We start from the raw sequence: 21,084 nt of genomic DNA on the forward strand, positions 1-21,084 counted from the left end.
ACGTGTCTTAAAGCCATGGTAAAGCAATAATATGATTTTGTTACATTTTTGTCCATGAACTTCAATAAACGTTTTCCAGCTTCCACATTCAAGCTTTAACAAAATCAGTTCAAAAGGAATTATACAAGACTCAAGTTTCCACAATACCACAACAAAAAAAATTCATAAAAACTGTAAATACATAAAAAGTTGAACGAAAGTATAGCAAGATAAAATAATATTTAAAAAAAAATGTAATACCGAAAATATTCATTTTTTAGCCTTTGCACTTTATAACCTTCTCAAGGTCTTGAAAAATAATGAAAGCCTACTTTAAAAATGTAAAGTGTAAATGTTGACAGGGTGGTGCTGTTTTCGTCACCGCTAGAGGGCGCGTACGTACGGTGCGTCATGACGTGTGTCGCAGGTTTTGTGACGTTTTTCCAATCGACTCGAGAAAAGTCTTTCCGCCGCCGCGGCCTAGCATTTACCATCCCTCATTCCGGTGATTTTATTGCCTCATGTCCGTCCGTACGATCCCGAACCGAGCGGGACACGCTGTTTTATGACGGACTGAACACGCGACTGTCGATTTAAACGGAGTTTTACTTTGAAAGCTAGTGAAAAACAGCCAGCAGGGCGCGCGAGCGATGACATCCCGGAGGTGAGAATTTAGCAAAAACAAACAGCATATTCCCTTTTCTCTCTTCTCTTTACTTATTTCTCATTACTGACTCGCTTCTTGTTTTGGTGATTACTCTAATACATGTATTCGTGAAGATGTCTGAAGTCTGACATTGAGTAACATGTAAAGCAGTTAACAAATGATAACAGGACGAGATTGAACATGTTTGAGTGTGAAAGTCTATGAAATGAGGAATTAGATTTAATGAGCAGTTCTATTACCATAAAACCTGCATCATGATCATCTTTCATATTCAATGGGGGTTGTTGACAGGTCATTATTTTTAGCAGATTTGACCACAATCCGAGATGATCAGGGGAAACATAAAACTGTGTGTGTTCATCGAAATGAAATGAATCAGCAGTCAGTGAAAATCTGCTCATTGCATTATACACTGATCCCAAAAATTATCTGAATATTTAAGTCTCGTGAAATATTCCTGTGTATCATTGCATTAGATGCTAAATATCAAAGCAAGTGGCTTTTTCAAATAAAAGCGTTGAACAAAATGGGCTTGGCTTTGAAATATCAAAACCACAGAAAACAAAATGTAGATAAAGAGCTTTCTACTGTGAAACCTTGACAACAAGTTAAAGAAGACATATCATGAAAATCTGACTTTTTCCATGTTTAAGTGCTATAATTGGGTCTACCGTGCTTCTATCAACCTAGAAAATGTGAAAAGGATCAACCCAGTAATTTACTTTTGGTAAACCATTCACCGCAAGCATTTTAAAAATGGCTCCCCTTGTGATGTCAGAAGGGGACAATACCGCCCCTTAATCTGCATTATCCAACCACGGCACTGCCATTAAGTGCAGAGATCAGATCATTTGCATTTAAAAAGTCACACCCAAAAATCACACATGGTTGCTCACACCTACAAAGTGTCAATTTTAACATCTTGTAATAAATGATCTATATGGTTTTTTGAGCTAAAACTTCACATACGTACGCTGGGGACACCAAAGATCTTATTATAATAAGATCCCCTACTGACATCACAAGGGGAGCTACATCTTAATGCGCTATTTTTTCACATACATGCAGAGATTGGTTTACCAAAATTAAGTTACCGAATTGATCTTTTATTTTCTAGGTTAATAGAAGCACTGAGGACTAGAGCCCGACCGATTTATCGTTTTGCCGATTTTATCGTCCGATATGAGCATGTCGCAGATATATCTGTATCGGCGTATAAGCCGCCGATATGAAGCCGATATGAACGTTCCTTACAGAAAACAAGGCGGAGAAAGGACGCGTATAAACTGACGCGCAGTCTGTCCAAGTACAGCTGCTTGTGCTGTTACCAAACATGCTAATTTCAAAGCAATTGATTAAATAAGCTCGCGCAACTTTACACCCTCGCTAAATAAAAGAGGTAGAGAGCAGACACTTTAGTTTTATAAAAGTTTAAAGTCCCGGCAGAACACTGTGGGTTCGTGTTATAAAAACGTTGTGCAGTACATTAAACATAAGCCTACATCAGTATGTTGTCAGTAAGTCAAGCATTGTCGTCTGAATGGTACGTTTCTAATTATTTTGTGAAGTACATAACTTAATGTAAAGCTAATAAACAATGACTTTATAAGTTTCCATTTTTTTAAATCAGCCCAATATAACATTATTCTCATCAAAACTGACAATGATTTAAATTATATGTATTTTGTTTTGTTTGTGTTTTAAAGTTATTTATAATAAGTCAAGTTTACTGTTTTGTGCACTTATATCAGAATCATTTTGGATAATAAAGTTTATTGTTAACTTGTAAAACACACCTGCCTATATTACATATCTTTGTCACGTCATTTTAAGTGTTTGATCACCACATTTGTGGTGTGATCATTGCAAAAAAGTATTTATATATAGTATATTCTGTTAATGTATATAGTGTATTATATGTACAGTAGGCTATTGTAGTATAATAAACTGTAGTATATGTGTACTGTACTATAAAATGCACATAAAGAACATCGGCCGATATATCGTTATCGGTCTTTTTTTACTCCCTAATATCTGTATCGGCATCGGTCCCAAAAAATGCATATCGGTCGGGCTCTACTGAGGACTCAATTATAGCACTTAAACATGGAAAAAGTCAGATTTTCATAATATGGCCCCTTTAAAACTTTGACTGTGCAACTTTTTAAAGTACAGTTTTTTACTTTATTAATTTAAAGCTCACGTAACACACGCTGTTTCTGCATTTCTGATGTTAATCTGTAGTACATATAGAGTAGTATGACATCCTTTATATCTCTGAAGAGTCTTTAGTTTAATCAGATTTATAAAAGAAAGATTAGCTTTACCCAATCTTTCCGATAACGTACGAAAAAATGAAGAAGGAGGAGTTATACCGCGGGAGGAGCGAGTACGAGTCATGCAACACTATACAACACTGTTTTAACTTATGATTCACTACATGTTCGTGTCATTTATATAATATACACGCGCCTATTTCCAACATAAGACAGAAGTCTTACTTACCATGTGTAACTCGTCATGACCCGGTTCTGAAAATCCACAGCATCAAACACACACGCAAAACTCCGCTGCTAATCCGGATAATAAACTATATCCATTGTTTCCATAAGGCTGCGTCTTCTCCTTACATCCAAAAACACACTTCTTGTTGTGCCATTGTTGACTTTTGAAATTAAACAAAGCTGAGTGGCATGATAAGCTGTTAGCAAGCTCTAGCGTCTCCCGCTGACTGACGGCTGGGCGGGGTTTTCCGGCGGAAGCCCATATAAAGAAGTGATACGTATCGAAAACCCCTGAAACATCAGTTAGAACTGTAATCGAAAAAAACTAGCCGAAACTTGTACGAACCCTGGCGAAGTGCATTCGGCACAGAAATACTCTGAAACACGCCCAACTGCTGTTTTGACACTTTGCCTACGTTTAGCATGAGGAAACACCTCTATAACTGTGTTAATAAGTCAGAATGCTTGAAATACCATTAAACCCCCCCTTTAATTTAATTATTGTAAATAATTTTTATATGCATATTTGCTGTATTCACGCTTTCGATATTGCTGTTTTTTTCAAGTACCTTGCGGCCCTGACTTTAAATATATGCGGCCATCTACTACAGTATCTAAATATTGAATAACTGTAGTAGTTTATTGATATGTGTAAGTTATTTTATAGCCGGTTTCAGCAGTAGCAACATAAACAAACGGCTTTCGTGGAACAAACGTAACCGGTTTACTCCACAAAGTAAAAAAAAAATCAATAACAACAGTATCTTTTAAGAGTAGTTTATTTCTAAAAACAAGCAAAATAAACAACAAGAAGATTACCTTACTTTAAATCATAGCTAAAGCGTATCAAAACTACAGCTAACTTTGAGCTAACGTTACGGTGTAAAATGTGTATTATATAATGTTAACTACACATCGGCTGCCAAACCTCCCATTACATAGCGCTGATCACCATCTCAGGATGTCTTTAGGAAACCAACATTTTTTTTTATTTTCAATGCGTTATTCAGTTTAGCCACTAGTCATTAAACAAACAGAAACCGGAAGTTAAGTTCCGCCCAGACACGTAACCGCGATAACCACTATGAAATCTATAGTAGTTGTAATGCTATTGTCTAAGATGACTCTTGCCTGTGATGACGGTCTGTGGTTTTGTTCACAGGTGGTTTCACCCCAACATCACCGGAGTCGAGGCAGAGAATCTTTTACTTACTCGAGGTGTTGATGGAAGTTTTCTGGCCCGGCCCAGTAAAAGCAATCCAGGAGACTTTACGCTGTCTGTCAGGTAACAAACAATGCCAGGATTTTACACAGAAACATCAGAATTAATGGTTTTTATGCAGATGATTTGAATATAGGGTTAGGGCATAAAATTGGTCTGCATCATTTTTTGTCTTTTTCTAGGCGAAATGGTGCCGTCACTCACATTAAGATTCAGAACACAGGAGATTATTATGACCTGTACGGCGGAGAGAAGTTTGCCACGCTGGCTGAGCTGGTGCAGTACTACATGGAGCATCACGGACAGCTGAAAGAGAAAAACGGAGATGTCATTGAACTAAAATATCCACTCAACTGTGCCGATCCCACCTCAGAGAGGTGACCGCAAACATCATCTGTTCTCTCCATGCTTTCACACCAGAAGGGGTGGTGTTTTAGTGATGTCTCATATCCCTTACATTGTTTTCTTTGAAGGTGGTTTCATGGTCACCTGTCAGGGCGCGAGGCGGAGAAGCTCCTGACGGAGAAGGGAAAGAATGGAAGTTTTCTGGTGAGAGAGAGTCAGAGCCACCCTGGAGATTTTGTGCTGTCGGTACGGACCGGCGATGACAAGACAGACACCAGTGACGGCAAACCCAAAGTCACACACGTCATGATCCGCTGCCAGGTAAAGTTTGGAAGAAAAATGATTGTTTTGAATCTATATCGACCTATAATCAGTATCAGCTGATAAAAGCAATATTTTCCACTATTGGACATCAGCAGATTGTATAAAAACAGCTGAGGATCAGGGGAGATTATATCCTGGTGATCAAAAGGGGCAGAAAATGTGATTATTTTGAATGGGTGACAATGACAACAGAATTGCGGTTTATACGCTCTGCACTATAGAGCTGCACGATTAAATCGTTAAAAGATTGTGATCTCGATATGGACCCCCCCCACGATCTTAATCCAGCATTTCGGCGATTCAGGTAATTTAATTTTCAAGGAGGAAAGACGCAGTCTCATCAGTTCTCTCGAAAACATGCAATCACAGCGGCCGCGATGGCGTCTTGACGTCACATTGTTATTGCGCAAGCCAGATGTGCTCGTGTTCGCTCCACTGGTACAGCGGATGCTTTCGCCGAGAAGTTAGACAGAAAGAAACAAAAACTAAAGAGAATGAGTGAGGCAGAGCAATGCGCAGGTACGTCCGACAAGAACCTTGACATTTTTTTAGTACCAAAAAGTGGATCTTATTCCAGACTTTATCCCTTCCGAAAGGGTTTTTAGCACAGGGGGAAACATTGTCCAAATAACCACACTTGCTGTCTTTGCACTTGACTGCTTAAATTATGTTTTCCTGTATTTGGCCCAAGTGTTCTAGTGGGCGTGAAGATTAAGCATGCATGTAGTTTTTTCACCCAATGGACATTCACGACGCCATCGAGAGCGTCAAAAAATGTCTGACGCGTAAATGGATTCTCTGTAATCCTCTCAAGCAGAGATTTACGGCTTCCCATTGGTTGCTGCTGAACGTTTCCACCAAACCGCGTCATAGCTCATTACGTAAGGAATAATTGACGACGGGCCACTGAGTACGTTTACAAGCACAGCATAAGCGGATAACTATCAAAAATCTGCTTATTACAGAAAACTGTTTTCATGCGTTTACATGCAATCAATAAGCCGGCTATGCAGACAACTGCGTTTACAAGGGAATTGAAGAATTATCAGTTTTCTCGCAGGCAGTGACGTCACCACCTATAGTACACAATAGTCGTTCAAAAAGTCGACGGCATATCTGTCTTAAGCTGTACTGTTGTATCTGTTCTTCTCGTGTCTTCAGAACCTGTAAATGTAACATGAGCTGCTATTTTAACAGTTTCTCTGACAACTGCTTTAGTCGAGCGGATACTTATGCATTACTTTGCGCTTACTTCCGCGTATGACGTTTATCTTTCATACGCGGAGACATGCGCACATGGACAAAACCGTGAGAAAGCCTGTTAAGGTGTTTACATGCCACACGAAATTGGCGTAATGAGCAAAAAACTATCTGTGCCGATCGGTTTTTGCTTACGCCGTTTATGGGGTTTCCCCGGTTAAAGAAAAACGATTTACGCGTTTACATGACCCCACGTGTTATCAGTTTATCAAGCATAATCGGCGTAAGACTGTGCATGTAAACGCACTCATTGAATTATAAGAAAATAATGCACACCCAAGGTGCAATGCACCATTACACCGCGGGTGTGCATTATTTTTTTAAATAATTCAAAGGACCGGGGTCAATTATTCCTCTTATACCACGGTTACCACAAACATTGCTCTGGTGTCTATTTTTAAGACATTTGACAAGTTAGGTGTGCGGTTATCAGAAATGAATGCATACCCACAGAACATTTCTCAGCCAATCAGAATACAGCATTCATTTTTAATTTAGGCTACTTAAAATGTATATTTAATTTTTTTTTTAATAAAATGAATACATAATTACTCTACAATTAACATTAACTGAATTTAAACATTATCTACACTTATCTGAAACTTTCAGAAGCATAATTCTTTGCACCTGTAAAAACTAATGTTAAACTAATGTTCATTTTTAAAATTAACAAAGTTCTTGAGAATCGTGAGAGAATTGCGATCTTTATTTTAACCGTGATTCTCATTTTATATAGAATCGTGCAGCTCTACAGTGCACTGTCAATGCATCCTTTATTAACTTCTTCCACCCTGAAGCTATTTTGGGGATTTTCGCCTGGACTTGGCCTACCCAATTTCAAACGCTTCCCATACCCACATGCAGAGGTTTACATACAAATGTTTGGTATCATTTTACAGGAAACCCTTTGAAATTACATAAAACGCTGTTGAAAGTGCTAAACATGGTTGTATGTGATGTCAGTCCTCTAATAAACACAAAAATAAATAGGCGCTTTTTGATGTTTTTTTTCTAAAGTTTTTATTTGAAAGTGTATAACTCTGGCCCTGGGTGCCTCAGCTCCCTGCAGACAGTTTTGTTTGATTCCAGCAATTGCCAGCTTACAGAAGAAAAAAGATTTTTTTCTCTATCATAATCTATACAAAAGTTATTTTACTTCAACTGATGGGAGGAATAATACCCTTTTTGTATTTAATTTCCACCTAAAAATATTTGAAGTGCTCCCATAAGCACATACAGTGGAATAAATGCAAAATCTTTATATCATTGTAAAGAAAACACTTTGAAGTTACATAAAAAGCTGCTGTTTGTGAAAAATATTGTAGTTTATGTTGTTTTTCATACGATGAAACATCAAATTTTCTTTTTTACGTTGTAAACACTGTTTTGATAGTGTATAACTCTGGTTCTGTGTGCTCTAGCAGACTGCAAACAGTTCTGGTTGTTAACAGCAGCAGACAGTAAACACCCAAAAAAAGAATGAACTCTTTAGCATGTCGCATTCAAAAGTTATTCTCATTTTACTGCAGTGTGCAAAAATACATTTTTCATACAAATATTAATTTTTTGTTTTGCACATATAATAAATAGCAAGGGATTATTCATGCACACAACCAAAGAAAATGTTGTGAATGGACTCATTTTTTAGAGTAGGACCTAATATAAAAGATTGGTGTATCATTTGTGGCTATATGTGCTATCTGAGGCAGTTCATGCTCAAGTTTCACATACGTTTACAAAAGACGATTTTTTACTTTATTATTTATTCAACTATTGTTGGATATGTGTTAATAATAGAACAAAAATAACACTGTAGCCTTATACCTGAGAATGAGAGCTTTCATTTGATATAAGACTTGCCCATGTTTGTCATATTTTAAAAATATGAAATATGTGAATATTAAATCATATACAAAATTATGGGGGGGGGTGATAGTGTAAATTAAGTGTAAATAACTTTCTTACAGTAAAAGATTTCTCAAAGTGATGCATATCAGCAGAAAGTAGAGACTCTAAGCTTTCAAACAGTATCTCATATGTGTTACTGGGGTCCATGACAGACCATTAACAATTAAAAGAATATTTTATATTAAGTCAAAATGAGAAATTTTGGACCCGGGACAGGGTCCTAGGGTTGAAGAGGTTTAAAATATAATAAATTGCTCAGCCCCATAAACCTAGGCCTAAAAAGCTAAATAACTCTTTAATGATTGTTTAAGGTTGTTGTTGCATATGAAGTTATTGAATGCTGTAATAGGGTATACACCGATTTATCGGCCTCAAATCGGTATCGGCAGATAAAAGCCATTTTTCCAACTATCGTGCATCGTCCGATTGTTTAAAAAACAGCCAAAGATTAGGGTTGATTATATCCTGAATATCAAAAGGGGCAGATTTTACAACATAATTTTTTTAACAAGTAAAAAGCAGTATCGGTAGATGTCATTCTAAATAATGAACGATTGGTATCAACACAAAAAAATTGTATCGGTGCATCCTCAGCAGTAATAGATTGCTTATAGAGAAGTAGCAAATAGTTAAACTTTAAGACTGTTGAGAGATGTGAAGATGAACGTCTCCATGTCCTGGCCAAGTAGGAGTGTTTGGGACCTTTCGAAATCATTTATTTTTGTAGTTTGTGAACTTTATTTAAACTTGCCTGTTGTTTTCCAGCATGATCTGAAATACGACGTCGGTGGTGGAGAGAAATTCGACTCGCTCACAGATCTGGTGGAACACTACAAGAAGAATCCCATGGTTGAAACTCTAGGTACCGTCCTGCAGCTCAAACAGGTGCGTTCACCACTGATTCAGAGCGATGACTATAAGTGCCTTCTTGATTTATTAACGAAATGACTTATCAAATCTCTTTGCAAGCGCAAATAAAAAATAAGTCAACTTCAGTATCTAACACGACTGTGATGTGTTTACATGTTTGTACACATTTGTAAGACTTTGCCGTGTCTCTTGCAGCCTCTGAACACGACCCGCATCAACGCAGCAGAGATCGAGAGTCGGGTACGAGAGCTCAGCAAGCTGGCAGAGGCCACTGATAAAGTCAAACAGGGATTCTGGGAGGAGTTTGAGGTGAGAGCCAATCAGCACCTACTTGTGCAGTTCCACACAAGCCAATAAATTCACTGGTATGTTAATGTGATGAATGCTTTAGTTTATTCAGCAATGCTTTATACCTGCATCCTCAGACGCTTCAGCAGCAAGAGTGCAAGCTGCTGTACAGTCGCAAGGAAGGTCAGCGGCCGGAGAATAAGAACAAGAACCGATATAAAAACATTCTTCCCTGTGAGTGACTCTTTATCTTCTCATAACAGCCCATAGACCTGTGAGCTGATCATGTGACTAACGCATTTGTGTGTCTGATCCTCAGTCGACCATACACGAGTCATGCTGATTGATGGTGATGCTAATGAGCCGGGATCTGACTACATCAACGCCAACATCATTGAGGTAATTAAATGCTAATAAGTAAAAAATAAGTAAAAAAATCCAACCCGAATAAGCAAATTATTATTTAAAGCTTACTGTTGTGAATTACAGTAAGATAAGGAGACACTAGCTGTGTTTCCATTTCCCTTTAAATTGCGCAAACAGAAATAGCGAATTGAAAATGCGGCCAATGGAAACACTGCAATTTTGCATAAACTCTGGTTGTTTTTCAAGCATTTCAAAAAAGTAAAAAACACAAGGCCCTGGGACGTTTTTAAAAATATACATATAGATACAGGTCATTGACAGTGCTTGAATCTATTTTATGCAAGATGTTTTCTGGAAAAAAATCCATATTATTCCCTGTGTACTGTAGGATAATATCATAAAAATTCTAGACTGTTTAAGCACACGTGTTAAACTGTACGCTTTATATCTTCTGTATGTGAATGTTGATTCATACCAAAATGCTTTTTTTGCCTAGTTGTGTTTGACACATGAAAACGTCTCTGGTTACGTATGTAACTGTTGTTCTCTGAGAAGGGAACGAGACGCTGCGTCTCTCTTGCCATACTTCCTGCGTCCCTGTAACGCCGTCTTTGGCAATATTTCAGATAGCGATATACGTCCTGGCTCCCGCGTCACCCTGTCTTTGTCGTTAAGCCTCACCATTGGTTGAATTTGATATACACATTCAGACGCACTTACCCCTGGAGGAGGCGTCCCCAAAGTGTCACCGCAGTGACGCAGCGCGAGTTCCCTCGAAAGTGAACTGTAACAATGTATCTTAAAAGGTAACACGATGTAACCTTGCTCTCACTTGAAATGTGTCCCCACATTTAGTCCTTAAATTTGAGGGTATTGGACCTGGAAAGCCCTTGAAAGGTCCTTGAATTTGAAGTTAACTAAAGTGTGGGAACCCTGTTGACATTAGGGCTGCACGATTATGAAAAAAAATCATAATTGTTGATTATTCACCTTGATATTGTAATTGCGATTGTTACTGGCGATTAATAGTTTTTACTTTGAAATTTTTAATGGTTTTGTAACTTTCTGTGAAACTAAAAGTCCAAAACCAAGTTTTGTAATGTAAGTCACTAGTAATTATGGGAGTTATGTTGTCAATTACGAATGTAATTGAGGCGATTATGTAATTGTTTCACACGTAATTGTAATCCTGATTCGTTTTCGAAATAATTGCGCAGCGCTACCTGACATGCGTAAAAGTCAGATGATCGTTCTTTAAATATGATGTGGTATGTTTGGTTGGAGGACAAGACAGAAGAGGTGTGTTCAACTTTGTGGCGTCACAAGATCCGACAAGCGCATGGCATCAAAATAACACGAGAGTGATTTGTTATGGGGCGTATACACCAAACGCGAATTCAATCATTTGCACGTGTAGATTACATACAAAGTAAATGCAAAGATGTGAACTTGCACGGAGCGGTGCGAGTTAGGTGGCACGATGTGCATGCGCTGTTCGCCTCAAATGTGTCTTTGCGCAAGTTAAAAATATTGAACATAAGTAAAAAATTTACATTAAATCCCTCGAGTAATCTAGATCGAGGAACGTGATGCTTTGCGTTAGGTGTGTACGCAGCATTAGTCGACTGCTTTGTATTCTTTCGTATGGAGTCGAAAATACCCGGGTGATTCTCACGAAAACTTGGTTTTAAAAATGTCAAGCATGAAAATGTAAAAATTGCTTAAATTTACTTTTTTTCCCACCAGGCATTGAAAAACAAAGTCTGGAGTAAATCGGAACATTAATTTAAAAAGGTTTACTTATCATTTAACACTTTTTGTAACATAATTTAAAAAATTAGTCCTAAAAAATCTCATTACCGCAACAGTCAGAAAACATCAACACTGACATATTTTCAAAATGACATGACAAACCTGAAAGAACATAATTTGGAGATTCTGCACATGCATTTAAAATCAAAGTATTATGCTTCTATTAATTAAATTAACATTTATTATACCACGGCTCTGTTGAATGCTGCATTCTGATTGGCTGAGAAATGTTCTATGGGTGTTGATTATTTTTCTGTAAACCGCACACCTATCTTTTCAAATGTCTTAAAAATAGGCACCAGAGCAATGTTTGTGGTAACCGTGGTATAAGCGGAATAATTGACTCCGGTCCTTTGAGTTATTTGAAAATAGTGCACACCTGCGGTGTAACAGCACTCCGCTTCGCGTCGTGCCACATTACCACCTTGGTGTGCATTATTTTCTTATAATTCAGTGGCCCGTCGTCAATTATTCCTTACATAAGCATCTGTTGCGGTAATGATAATCAAAATGTGGTGTAAACATTCTGACAAGACAATATTTCAAATTAACTGTAAAAAATGATCTTACCTGGTAGCCATCTTTGAAGTAACTGGTCCATGTGCTTGGTCACTCAAAATCAAACTTTATTAAAATTCTGTATGTGTGCTTAAACTGTTCTCAAAAAGTGTTGCGGAGGATGAGAACATCAGGCATGGACACATAATTTTCCTAATTTTTCTTCATTATTATTATACATGAATATTCAGTAAATATTTTTTCTGTCATCTAAAGTAGCAAAACGTCCATTTATTTTTTTTCTTAATATTTTTGTGTTAATTTGATTAAATTACAACATAACGCATGTTCAAATACAGCCGGACACATTGCGGTAATGAGAATTTCAGCAGAAAATGAGATAAAATTTACAATTATAAATTCTTATGTTGAAATCACACATTGTGCAAGGTAGAACACAGTATTGTGTTAATTCTGATGCTTTTTAATGTTACTATATTACACATTTTAAAGCTAAAATCATTAGTGCCGTGGTGTTTCAATGGTTTCGTGAGAATCACCCACCCGCTTGGGTTTTAGCCACATGACGTATTAGCCAGACGCATGATGTTATTGATTAAACGCTGTCATTTCACATTCGTTTTTTTTTTATAACGTTGAAGTTTTGTGCAAAGCTTTAATGGAAATGCTCCAGTTTTACATACTGCTTGATTTATGCAATTACTTAACAACTGATTTTTGTTTATTTTTAGCTCAAACGTTTGCAGCTTTTTTAGAAACGTTACTTAAATTGCTTGTAATTTCAACAAAACCTGTTTTTTTTCTGGTCTTCCAGCCTGAACTTGAAAACAAGGGCAACAATAAATTAAAGAGGAGCTACATCGCCACCCAGGGCTGCCTGCAGAACACCATCAGTGACTTCTGGAGGATGGTGTTCCAGGAGAACACGCGCGTCATCGTCATGACAACGAAGGAAGTGGAACGTGGAAAGGTGAGGTGCTTCCCAACAAGCCCCTGACTTTGACTAAAACACTCCAGTCTTAAAACTCCATTCTTCTTCCTCTACAGAGTAAATGTGTGAAGTATTGGCCGGATGCGACGGCGCTGAAAGAGTACGGAGCCATGCGTGTACGCAACGTTAAGGAAACGCAGGCGCACGATTACATCCTTCGAGAGCTAAAGCTGTCAAAAGTCGGACAGGTGAGGTTAACGTTGAAGCGCTTACATCACTTACACAAGAGTCGGTCTTTAATTGGATTTTGTACTGATGTCACAGGGTAACACCGAGCGTACAGTGTGGCAGTATCATTTCCGCGCCTGGCCCGATCACGGGGTACCCGGAGACCCCGGCGGTGTCCTGGACTTCCTGGAAGAGGTCAAGTTGAAGCAGGAGGGCATTACAGGGGCTGGACCCATCGTGGTGCACTGCAGGTTATGAGAACACATTCAAAAACACTTGTAATATCAAGATGCATGTATATGTACTTAAATATTGTCAAATTATAAGGAAGTACAGATTGAAATTTTACTTTGTGAATTAAGTCAGTTTTGAACCTCTTTATCTGTTTCTGCAGTGCTGGGATTGGACGAACAGGAACGTTTATTGTGATTGACATCTTAATAGACATCATCAGAGAAAAGGGTAAGCTATCAGGACCAGAGAGGCTCCTTCATGTTGGGTTTTTCACCAGTACAACTTTACTGGGACTGAATCATGTGTGTGTGATCTGCAGGAGTGGACTGTGATATCGACGTCCCGAAGACGATCCAGATGGTGCGATCTCAGCGTTCGGGAATGGTTCAGACGGAGGCGCAGTATCGCTTTATCTACATGGCCGTACAACATTATATTGAGACTCTACAGCGGCGCATAGAGGAGGAGCAGGTATGTGTGCATGTTACGTTACGCAGTTACATTAAACGTTATTATTTTTTAAACTTGCTTTAAAAGCATGCTTCAGGTTTATTTCAATGGACAGTGTATTTATGTTAATTTTATGCAATAAAAAATTACATTTGCACCATTTTTATGAAAGTTAAGACTGAATGGACCTGAAAATGTCAAATGGTGTAACCGACAATTGTGCCGAAGAATGAAAAATATTAAATATTTTATCCACCTTTATGGCATGTAAAGCATAATCATAAAAATAAAATAAAAAAATCATTTTAAAATATTTTATTAATTTTTTCTAAATGTAAATTTTAATGCGTTTTTGTAATATTTGTCCTGCCATATGCTGAAAACAGCTCTGTTTTCTAAATAATCTTTGACAAATGATGTAAAAATTTATGTAAAAAGAAAACATATTACACTAAATTTGATCTAGTTTATTATAGATATAAACTAGTTATATTTTATTCCACATTTTTTATGAACATATATTTATTTTAATTTAAAAAAATACTAGTTACACCAATTGACAGAGACCGGTTACACCGCATTGACATTTTTGCAATTATCGCCCAAATATTCTTTCAAAATGAAATAAAACCAGACATTTTAGACTTGGTCCTCAAAAAAGAGAATGTATGCAAGTAATTTGCAAATTTATTGTAAAATTTTAAATTTTTACATTTAATTTATCCATACGGACACAAAATAATTAACGTCACATCATTGACCCACAAATGATGCACAGGCTATGGCATTTTTACACAATTTGCATTATTGCCACATGAATTAGTTTTTGTTAGTACTCATGGAGACTCATGTTTGTCTTTTAGAAAAGTAAAATTAAAGGACGTGAATATACCAACATCAAATACTCGCTGTCTGATCTGTCTGGAGGAGATCAGAGCCCACTGCCACCCTGCACACCAACACCAACCTGTGTCGAGTAAGTGCCCTTAATAATCATCATCTATAGTGGAGAGAACTTCAAGCTGAGACGGGTCCGTACTTGGGCTGCAAAACGATTTATCGCAATGAATCATTTACAGAATAAAAGTGTTTTTTAAATCATATATATGTGTGTACTTGTGTATAATAATTATGTATATATAAATACACACACGTTTAAGAAATATTTACATGTGTGTGTATTTACATTTTTATATTTATATTAGGGATGCACGATATATCGGCCGACATATCGTTATCGGCCGATAACTGCTTATTTTTAATATTATCGGTTATCGGTCTGATAGCAAAATTAGGCAGATAAATGAAAGCCAATAAATTATGGATTATTTTGGTTTGTTGAACCACTTCACTTGCTCATTGCTGGTCATGTGGAGTTTTGATTGGTGCTTTCTGTGACATAGCACGAAGATAACACATGTTGCGGGCATAAGAAGAGTATGCTAGTCTAGCGCAAAGACAAGATGTCCGCGGTCTGGGAGTTTTTCATTGTGAAAATGATATGAATATTTATCGGCCTATATATATATATATCGCCCCCCAAATATAAAGTGTTATCGGTATCGGCCAAAATTTCCATATCTGTGCATCCCTAATTTATATATTATTTATGTTATATATATATAAATATATATTTTTCTTAAAATTATCCATGTACATCTATGTTTTCATCGGATCAGGTCGGATACCTAATGGGGTTTTGTTTTCCTACTTGACCGTTTTGTCCTACAGCATAAATTATAGTCATGCCTAAGTGTAAGGGGTGTGACGGATCACAAAACTCACATTTCGGATCACATTACGGTTTTTGAGATCAGATCAACAAAAAATGGGTGGGAAAAATCTGATAAGAATAAAGAAAGACAGTACAAACATTTATAAAAAAGACAAAGTTGCACATTAAGTAAGGTTTAAAATTAGCATAAGTAACATAAATTGAATCAACTGAATAATAACACTGTCTTTAATGTATAAATTAATTATTATTATTATTATTTTTAGAGCTTTGTCTTGGGTTGTTTGATTAACATTAATGACACAGACTTAAGTAGGTAATTGAGGTTACTGTCTCTTTAAGATAAGCATGGACCTGGTTTTTGTCTCTAATCTATGCATACACACTTAAGACATTAACAAATGTTTTTATTAGAAAAAGACCACTCTGGTATTTCGTTATCATTTTGTTGTATGTGTCCTGTCAAGAACAGAAAGAATGTATGTTCGCTTGCTTTTTGAAACGCGTCTCTCCGTGTATGCATTTAAAGGGACATTCCACTTTTTTTTAAAAATGCTCATTTTCCAGCTCATCTAGAGTTAAACATTAGATTTTTACCGTTTTGGAATCCATTCAGCTGATCTCCAGGTCTGGTGCTAGTACTTTTAGCATAGCTTAGCACAATCCATTGAATCTGATTAGACCATTAGCATCACTTTTTCACTCAAAAATCCATACACGGAGAGACGCGTTTCAAAAAGCAAGCAAACATAAATTCTTACTCTTTTTGACAGGACACATACAAACAAAATTATCTTAAAATACCACAGTATTATTTTTCTAATTAAAACATTTGTTTATATGTCTTAAGTGTGCATGTATAGATTAGAGACAGAAACCAGGTCTGTGCTTATCTTAAAGAGACAGACAGAGGCGCAAATTCCAAAACGGCACCTCCGGAAAGAGACATAAATACATAAAGTGAAAATAAACTTAAATGGTATTTTGAGCTAAAACTTCACATACGTACTCTGGGGACACTAAAGATTTCGGTTGCCAAACATTCGGTGCATCCCTATAAGATATTTAATTACAGATGAATGAATATCTAAAATACATGGCAGCAGTATTGTAGTTGAGTCCAACAAAATGAGTTTGTCTTTGTTTGTTTGCGTACACAACATTTCCTTCATATTTCATCTCTTTCTCTCTCATAGTAAATAATGATTCATGCATGCCCGTGAGCACATTGTTCATGTTGTTTTTGTTTGTGTCATACAGAATGAGAGATGACAGCTCGCGGGTTTATGAGAATGTGGGTCTAATGCAACAGCAGAAGAGTCACAGATGAGATTTGGGACTCCAGTGATGTCCAGAACACAGGTCTGACCTCTCTCTTCACATCCACACCTCATTATAGTCGATTCAAGTCATCTAACACTCAATGGTTTCTTTTCTTTCTTTCTTTTTTTGTCAGGAAGTGTTTTTTGTTGCTCTTGAAGGCCGGAGATGTGACCATATACAGAGAGACAACATAAAAAGATTGAAAAAAAGACAAAAAAATCCAAAGATGGTCCACACAAGCTCAGAGACACGCGGATGGAGGGAATTTCATTTCTTCATCCAGCTACGTAGCCTTTTAACCCCACATGAGAAACCACTGTGACCATTTAAAAGCCTTATACTGAATAAACCCAGAACAAGCCCTGCAAAATCCTCTTCTGTCGGGTGTGGAGATCTCTCAGATGATTCAGGCTACATTTAGCACGTGTGGATAAACCTTCACTCTCTCGTTCGTCTCTAAAGTCGTCCCTTTGTTAGTCGGGTTTTTTAATTGAAGCGCTTTTCAGCTGTGATTATTCGAAGAGAAAATCATGTCAGCTTTTACTCAAATAATCTGGATAAAATAATCAGGAAAATGTGATTCTCTGGAATACCGATTATTGTTGTTGTTTATTATTCAGACTTAATTGAATTTTTAATATCAAGTTATTGGCTTCATATGTCCCATTGTGTCATTGTAGAAGTTTCATCATGTATGATTTCACATTTTTTGCCTTCGGTTTAAGTCTAGCATCCTTACGAACTTCAGCTGAGATGTGTTTGTACAAAGGCTGCAAAACGATTAATCGCAACTAATCGTTAGCAAAATAAATTTTTTTTTTACATCATATGTGTGTGTACTGTGTATAATAATTATGTATATATAAATACACACACACATGTAAAAAATATTTACATGTGTATATACATTTTTATATTTATATATTATTTATGTTATATATATATAAATATAAATACTTAAACCATAAATATATATTTTTCTTAAAATTATACATGCATGTGTGTTTATTCATATACATAATTATTATACACAGTAAACGCACATTTGTGATGTTTATTTTGCAAACGATTAATCGCGATTAATCGTGATTAATCGTTATGCAGCCGTAGTCCGTACATCTTTGCTTTGCCTTGTCCCCCACATCAACAAATGTCCTGATGACTTTTTCACGGGATGTCTTTGACTTGTTTGCATTACTATCAGGTGACCCTGTGGCAGTTTTTGATCGACTGCTAAATCTGTTTGTTTTTTGCTGTCTTTTTTAAATTTGTGAATCATTTACGTCAAAGCACCGTATGAACTTGCGTTTTAAAAGCGACCGCACATCCTGGTGATTTCTAGCTTGTTAAGAGCATCAGATATGTTAGAGATTTTAAAGTGTTATTATGGCCCTCTATGATGGACAGATTTTCTTTAATGGTTGAATTGTTTTTGCCACAAGCCTGAGTATTCTTGCAATGCTATCTTCTACTTTTCTACAAAATGTTTTCACTTTCCTACTTTTAACACTTTGCTTACTAAAACCAAATTTTGTCATCTGGTCAGTATTTGGTCATTCATTTATTTAAAATAGTTTTCGCGAGTGCTTTAGAAAGTAAATCCATGTTGTCATTTCAAACATAAGCGTTGGGCCGCCACACATTTTTGCAGACGCTCTGGTACTTTCACAAACGTGTCTTTTTTTTGTTCACAATTACATTGATACGGCCTTGACTTTCTTGTTTTCACCCTGAACGTCGGTCTCGTAAACTGTGTAAAAATGTGAAAAGGCCGAGTGCGTGCGCTCTTTGAGCCCAGGGGATGTATCGTGTGTCTGGTGTACTGTACTGTGTTTATTGTCCTGAAGCGTGCGAGTGCGTTTGTATCGGCTGTTTGCTCTTTGAAGTCCAATGTTTTATTTATGCCACGCTTTTTCTCTTCCTTCATGGATCAACACTTTGTCTCGATGATGTAAACGCTTTCACGCGCCTGTGTGTTTCTGTCAGTGACCAATATCTTTATTTCTTTCTTTTTAAATTGAATCATACACGGCTTGAGTCCTCTTCGCAGAAAGCATACGGTCCAAAACAACTAATGTGAATAATTGTCATCGTGAAGAGAACGAAATGGTTGTGGAACTCGATGCAAACAAACTATATATTTTTAAAACTTGTATATTGTACATGAATATCTTGTAGAGAAGAATGTACTTACTAAACATATAATTGCCATAAAGATATACTGTATGTTTAACCCAGCATCTCTTGTGCCAGACATTGGGCCTTACAGAAGCTAAAAGGGTTGATCGTGTTGTTTGGCTATCAATGCAATTAACCGACTCCTTAATAACAATAAATACAAAGCTCACAACTTTATCATTGTCTTGATTCTCTTCATTATGGATCTTCTGTACCCTAACATTGGTGTCTCTTCCAGCAAAGTACATTGGCTAATAATGTAATAATGCAACGTATATGGAACGTAATGTATATAACATATATGTCAGCTGACTCCCAAGGTGTTGAAAAAACTCCTAGGAGAAAATCCTTGGGAGAAAAAAATTATTAAAAATGTGAATAATTAATAATAATAATGCATTTTATTTATAATGCGCTTTTTTAAATCCCAAAACGCTACAAACCAACAAGTACAGTGCCACATTATACAATACAAAAAATAAAAATACAGTCCAACACAATAAAAATTAAAAAGTTTTAGGAATTTAAAATAAAAGAAAGCGATTGGTTGTCGCTGGGTGATCCATTAAAAAAAGAACCACATCTCCTTCAGATGTTGCTGCTTGCTCAGACCTCACTTTAGATTTGCTATTTTGCAAAAAAGTTTAAGATTTAGCTTTGTACTCCTGAGCATCATTGGTCACCACGTGATATTTCTTAAAGGGGCCATGGCATGAAAATCTGATTTTTTTCATGTTTAAGTGCTATGATTGGGTCCCCAGTGCTTCTATCAATTCGTAAAATGTGAAAAAGATCCACACAATAACTTAGTTTTTGTAAACCATTTTCTGCAAGCACGTGAAAAAATAGGTCATTGAAATTTGGCTCTCCTTGTGATGTCAGAAGGAGCTCTTATTATAATAATACCGCCCATTAATCTGCACTATCCAACCACGGCACTGCCATTTAGTGCAGTGAGAAAGAGAGAGAAAAAATAATTGACAGCACAATTGAGTTTGAATTGCATCAAACCACCATCATTGTGATCAGTGTTTGCATTTCATCAGCTCATTTGCACTTTAAAAGACACTCCCAAAACGACACATTTTTGCTTACACCAAGTATTAATTTTAACATGTTATAATAAATTATCTATATGGTATTTTGAGCTAAAATATTGTTACATGGCCCCTTTAAATATGGTGCCCCAAAAGCAATGGAGTTTACATCATAGATTTTGTTTTATTGGACTCGTATGTTGTCCAGCTGGATGAGCAGTATGGAGATGTGTTAAGTCCAGCCTGATCTCATGAGAAGAGTATTTTACGAGTTGGCTAATTTGTATGAAATCGTACGAAGTTAAACCGTACAATTATCATAAAAAATAACGAAACTCAATCACGTTGTCAAGGCAAAAGCAAGTCATACAGAAATGTATATATGTGGTGGTACGAATAAGCCACCTCAACCGAAATGCACAAATAGCCATGAGATGGCGTTGGTTAAGTCCGTATATTTGGAGAAAGCAAGCTGTTTGGATTCCAGGCGCTCCAAAAAAAATTCATATTTCTAACTTGAAAAATTAGGTTGAATAACTTAAACTTGTATTTGTAAGTTATGTCAACTATTCAAATGTCAAAATTTAAATAGTAGGTTGATTTGACTTAAAAAACTAAGTGTGGGGTCCGGGGACCACTGGGGGGCCTCCAGGAGGTTCTAGGGCAGGGGTGGGCATCGAGGGCCACAGTCCTGCAGAGTTTAGCTTCAACCTTAATCAAACACACCTGAATGTCATTTTCAAACAGTCCTGAAGACTTCAATTCGATTTTTCAGCTGTGTTTGATTAGGGTTGGAGCTAAACACTGCAGGGACACTGGCCCTCAGGACCAGGAGTTGCCCACCCCTGTTCTAGGGGGTCCCCAAAAATGTCTGCGAGAAAAGACAAGGAAAAAATAGTTTAGA

General features: G+C 36.8%; 1 protein-coding gene across 1 annotated transcript; it reads left to right on the plus strand.

Moving 5' to 3' along the window:
- Positions 1 to 387: 387 nt before the first annotated feature.
- On the plus strand, positions 388 to 19,320 carry ptpn11a (protein tyrosine phosphatase non-receptor type 11a). Its single transcript, XM_055207506.2, has 16 exons — positions 388 to 643; positions 4,313 to 4,435; positions 4,555 to 4,749; positions 4,846 to 5,038; positions 8,975 to 9,094; positions 9,275 to 9,388; positions 9,505 to 9,601; positions 9,687 to 9,766; positions 12,879 to 13,034; positions 13,112 to 13,243; positions 13,320 to 13,474; positions 13,618 to 13,685; positions 13,777 to 13,928; positions 14,771 to 14,883; positions 16,903 to 17,004; positions 17,099 to 19,320. Exons 1-15 carry the CDS (start codon positions 630 to 632, stop codon positions 16,970 to 16,972), a joined length of 1,782 nt encoding a protein of 593 aa, XP_055063481.1. The 5' UTR covers positions 388 to 629; the 3' UTR covers positions 16,973 to 17,004; positions 17,099 to 19,320.
- The last annotated feature ends 1,764 nt before the right edge of the window (positions 19,321 to 21,084 follow it).

Source organism: Misgurnus anguillicaudatus, chromosome 12 (assembly GCF_027580225.2).
Source record: "Misgurnus anguillicaudatus chromosome 12, ASM2758022v2, whole genome shotgun sequence".
NCBI classification, from domain to species: domain Eukaryota; kingdom Metazoa; phylum Chordata; class Actinopteri; order Cypriniformes; family Cobitidae; genus Misgurnus; species Misgurnus anguillicaudatus.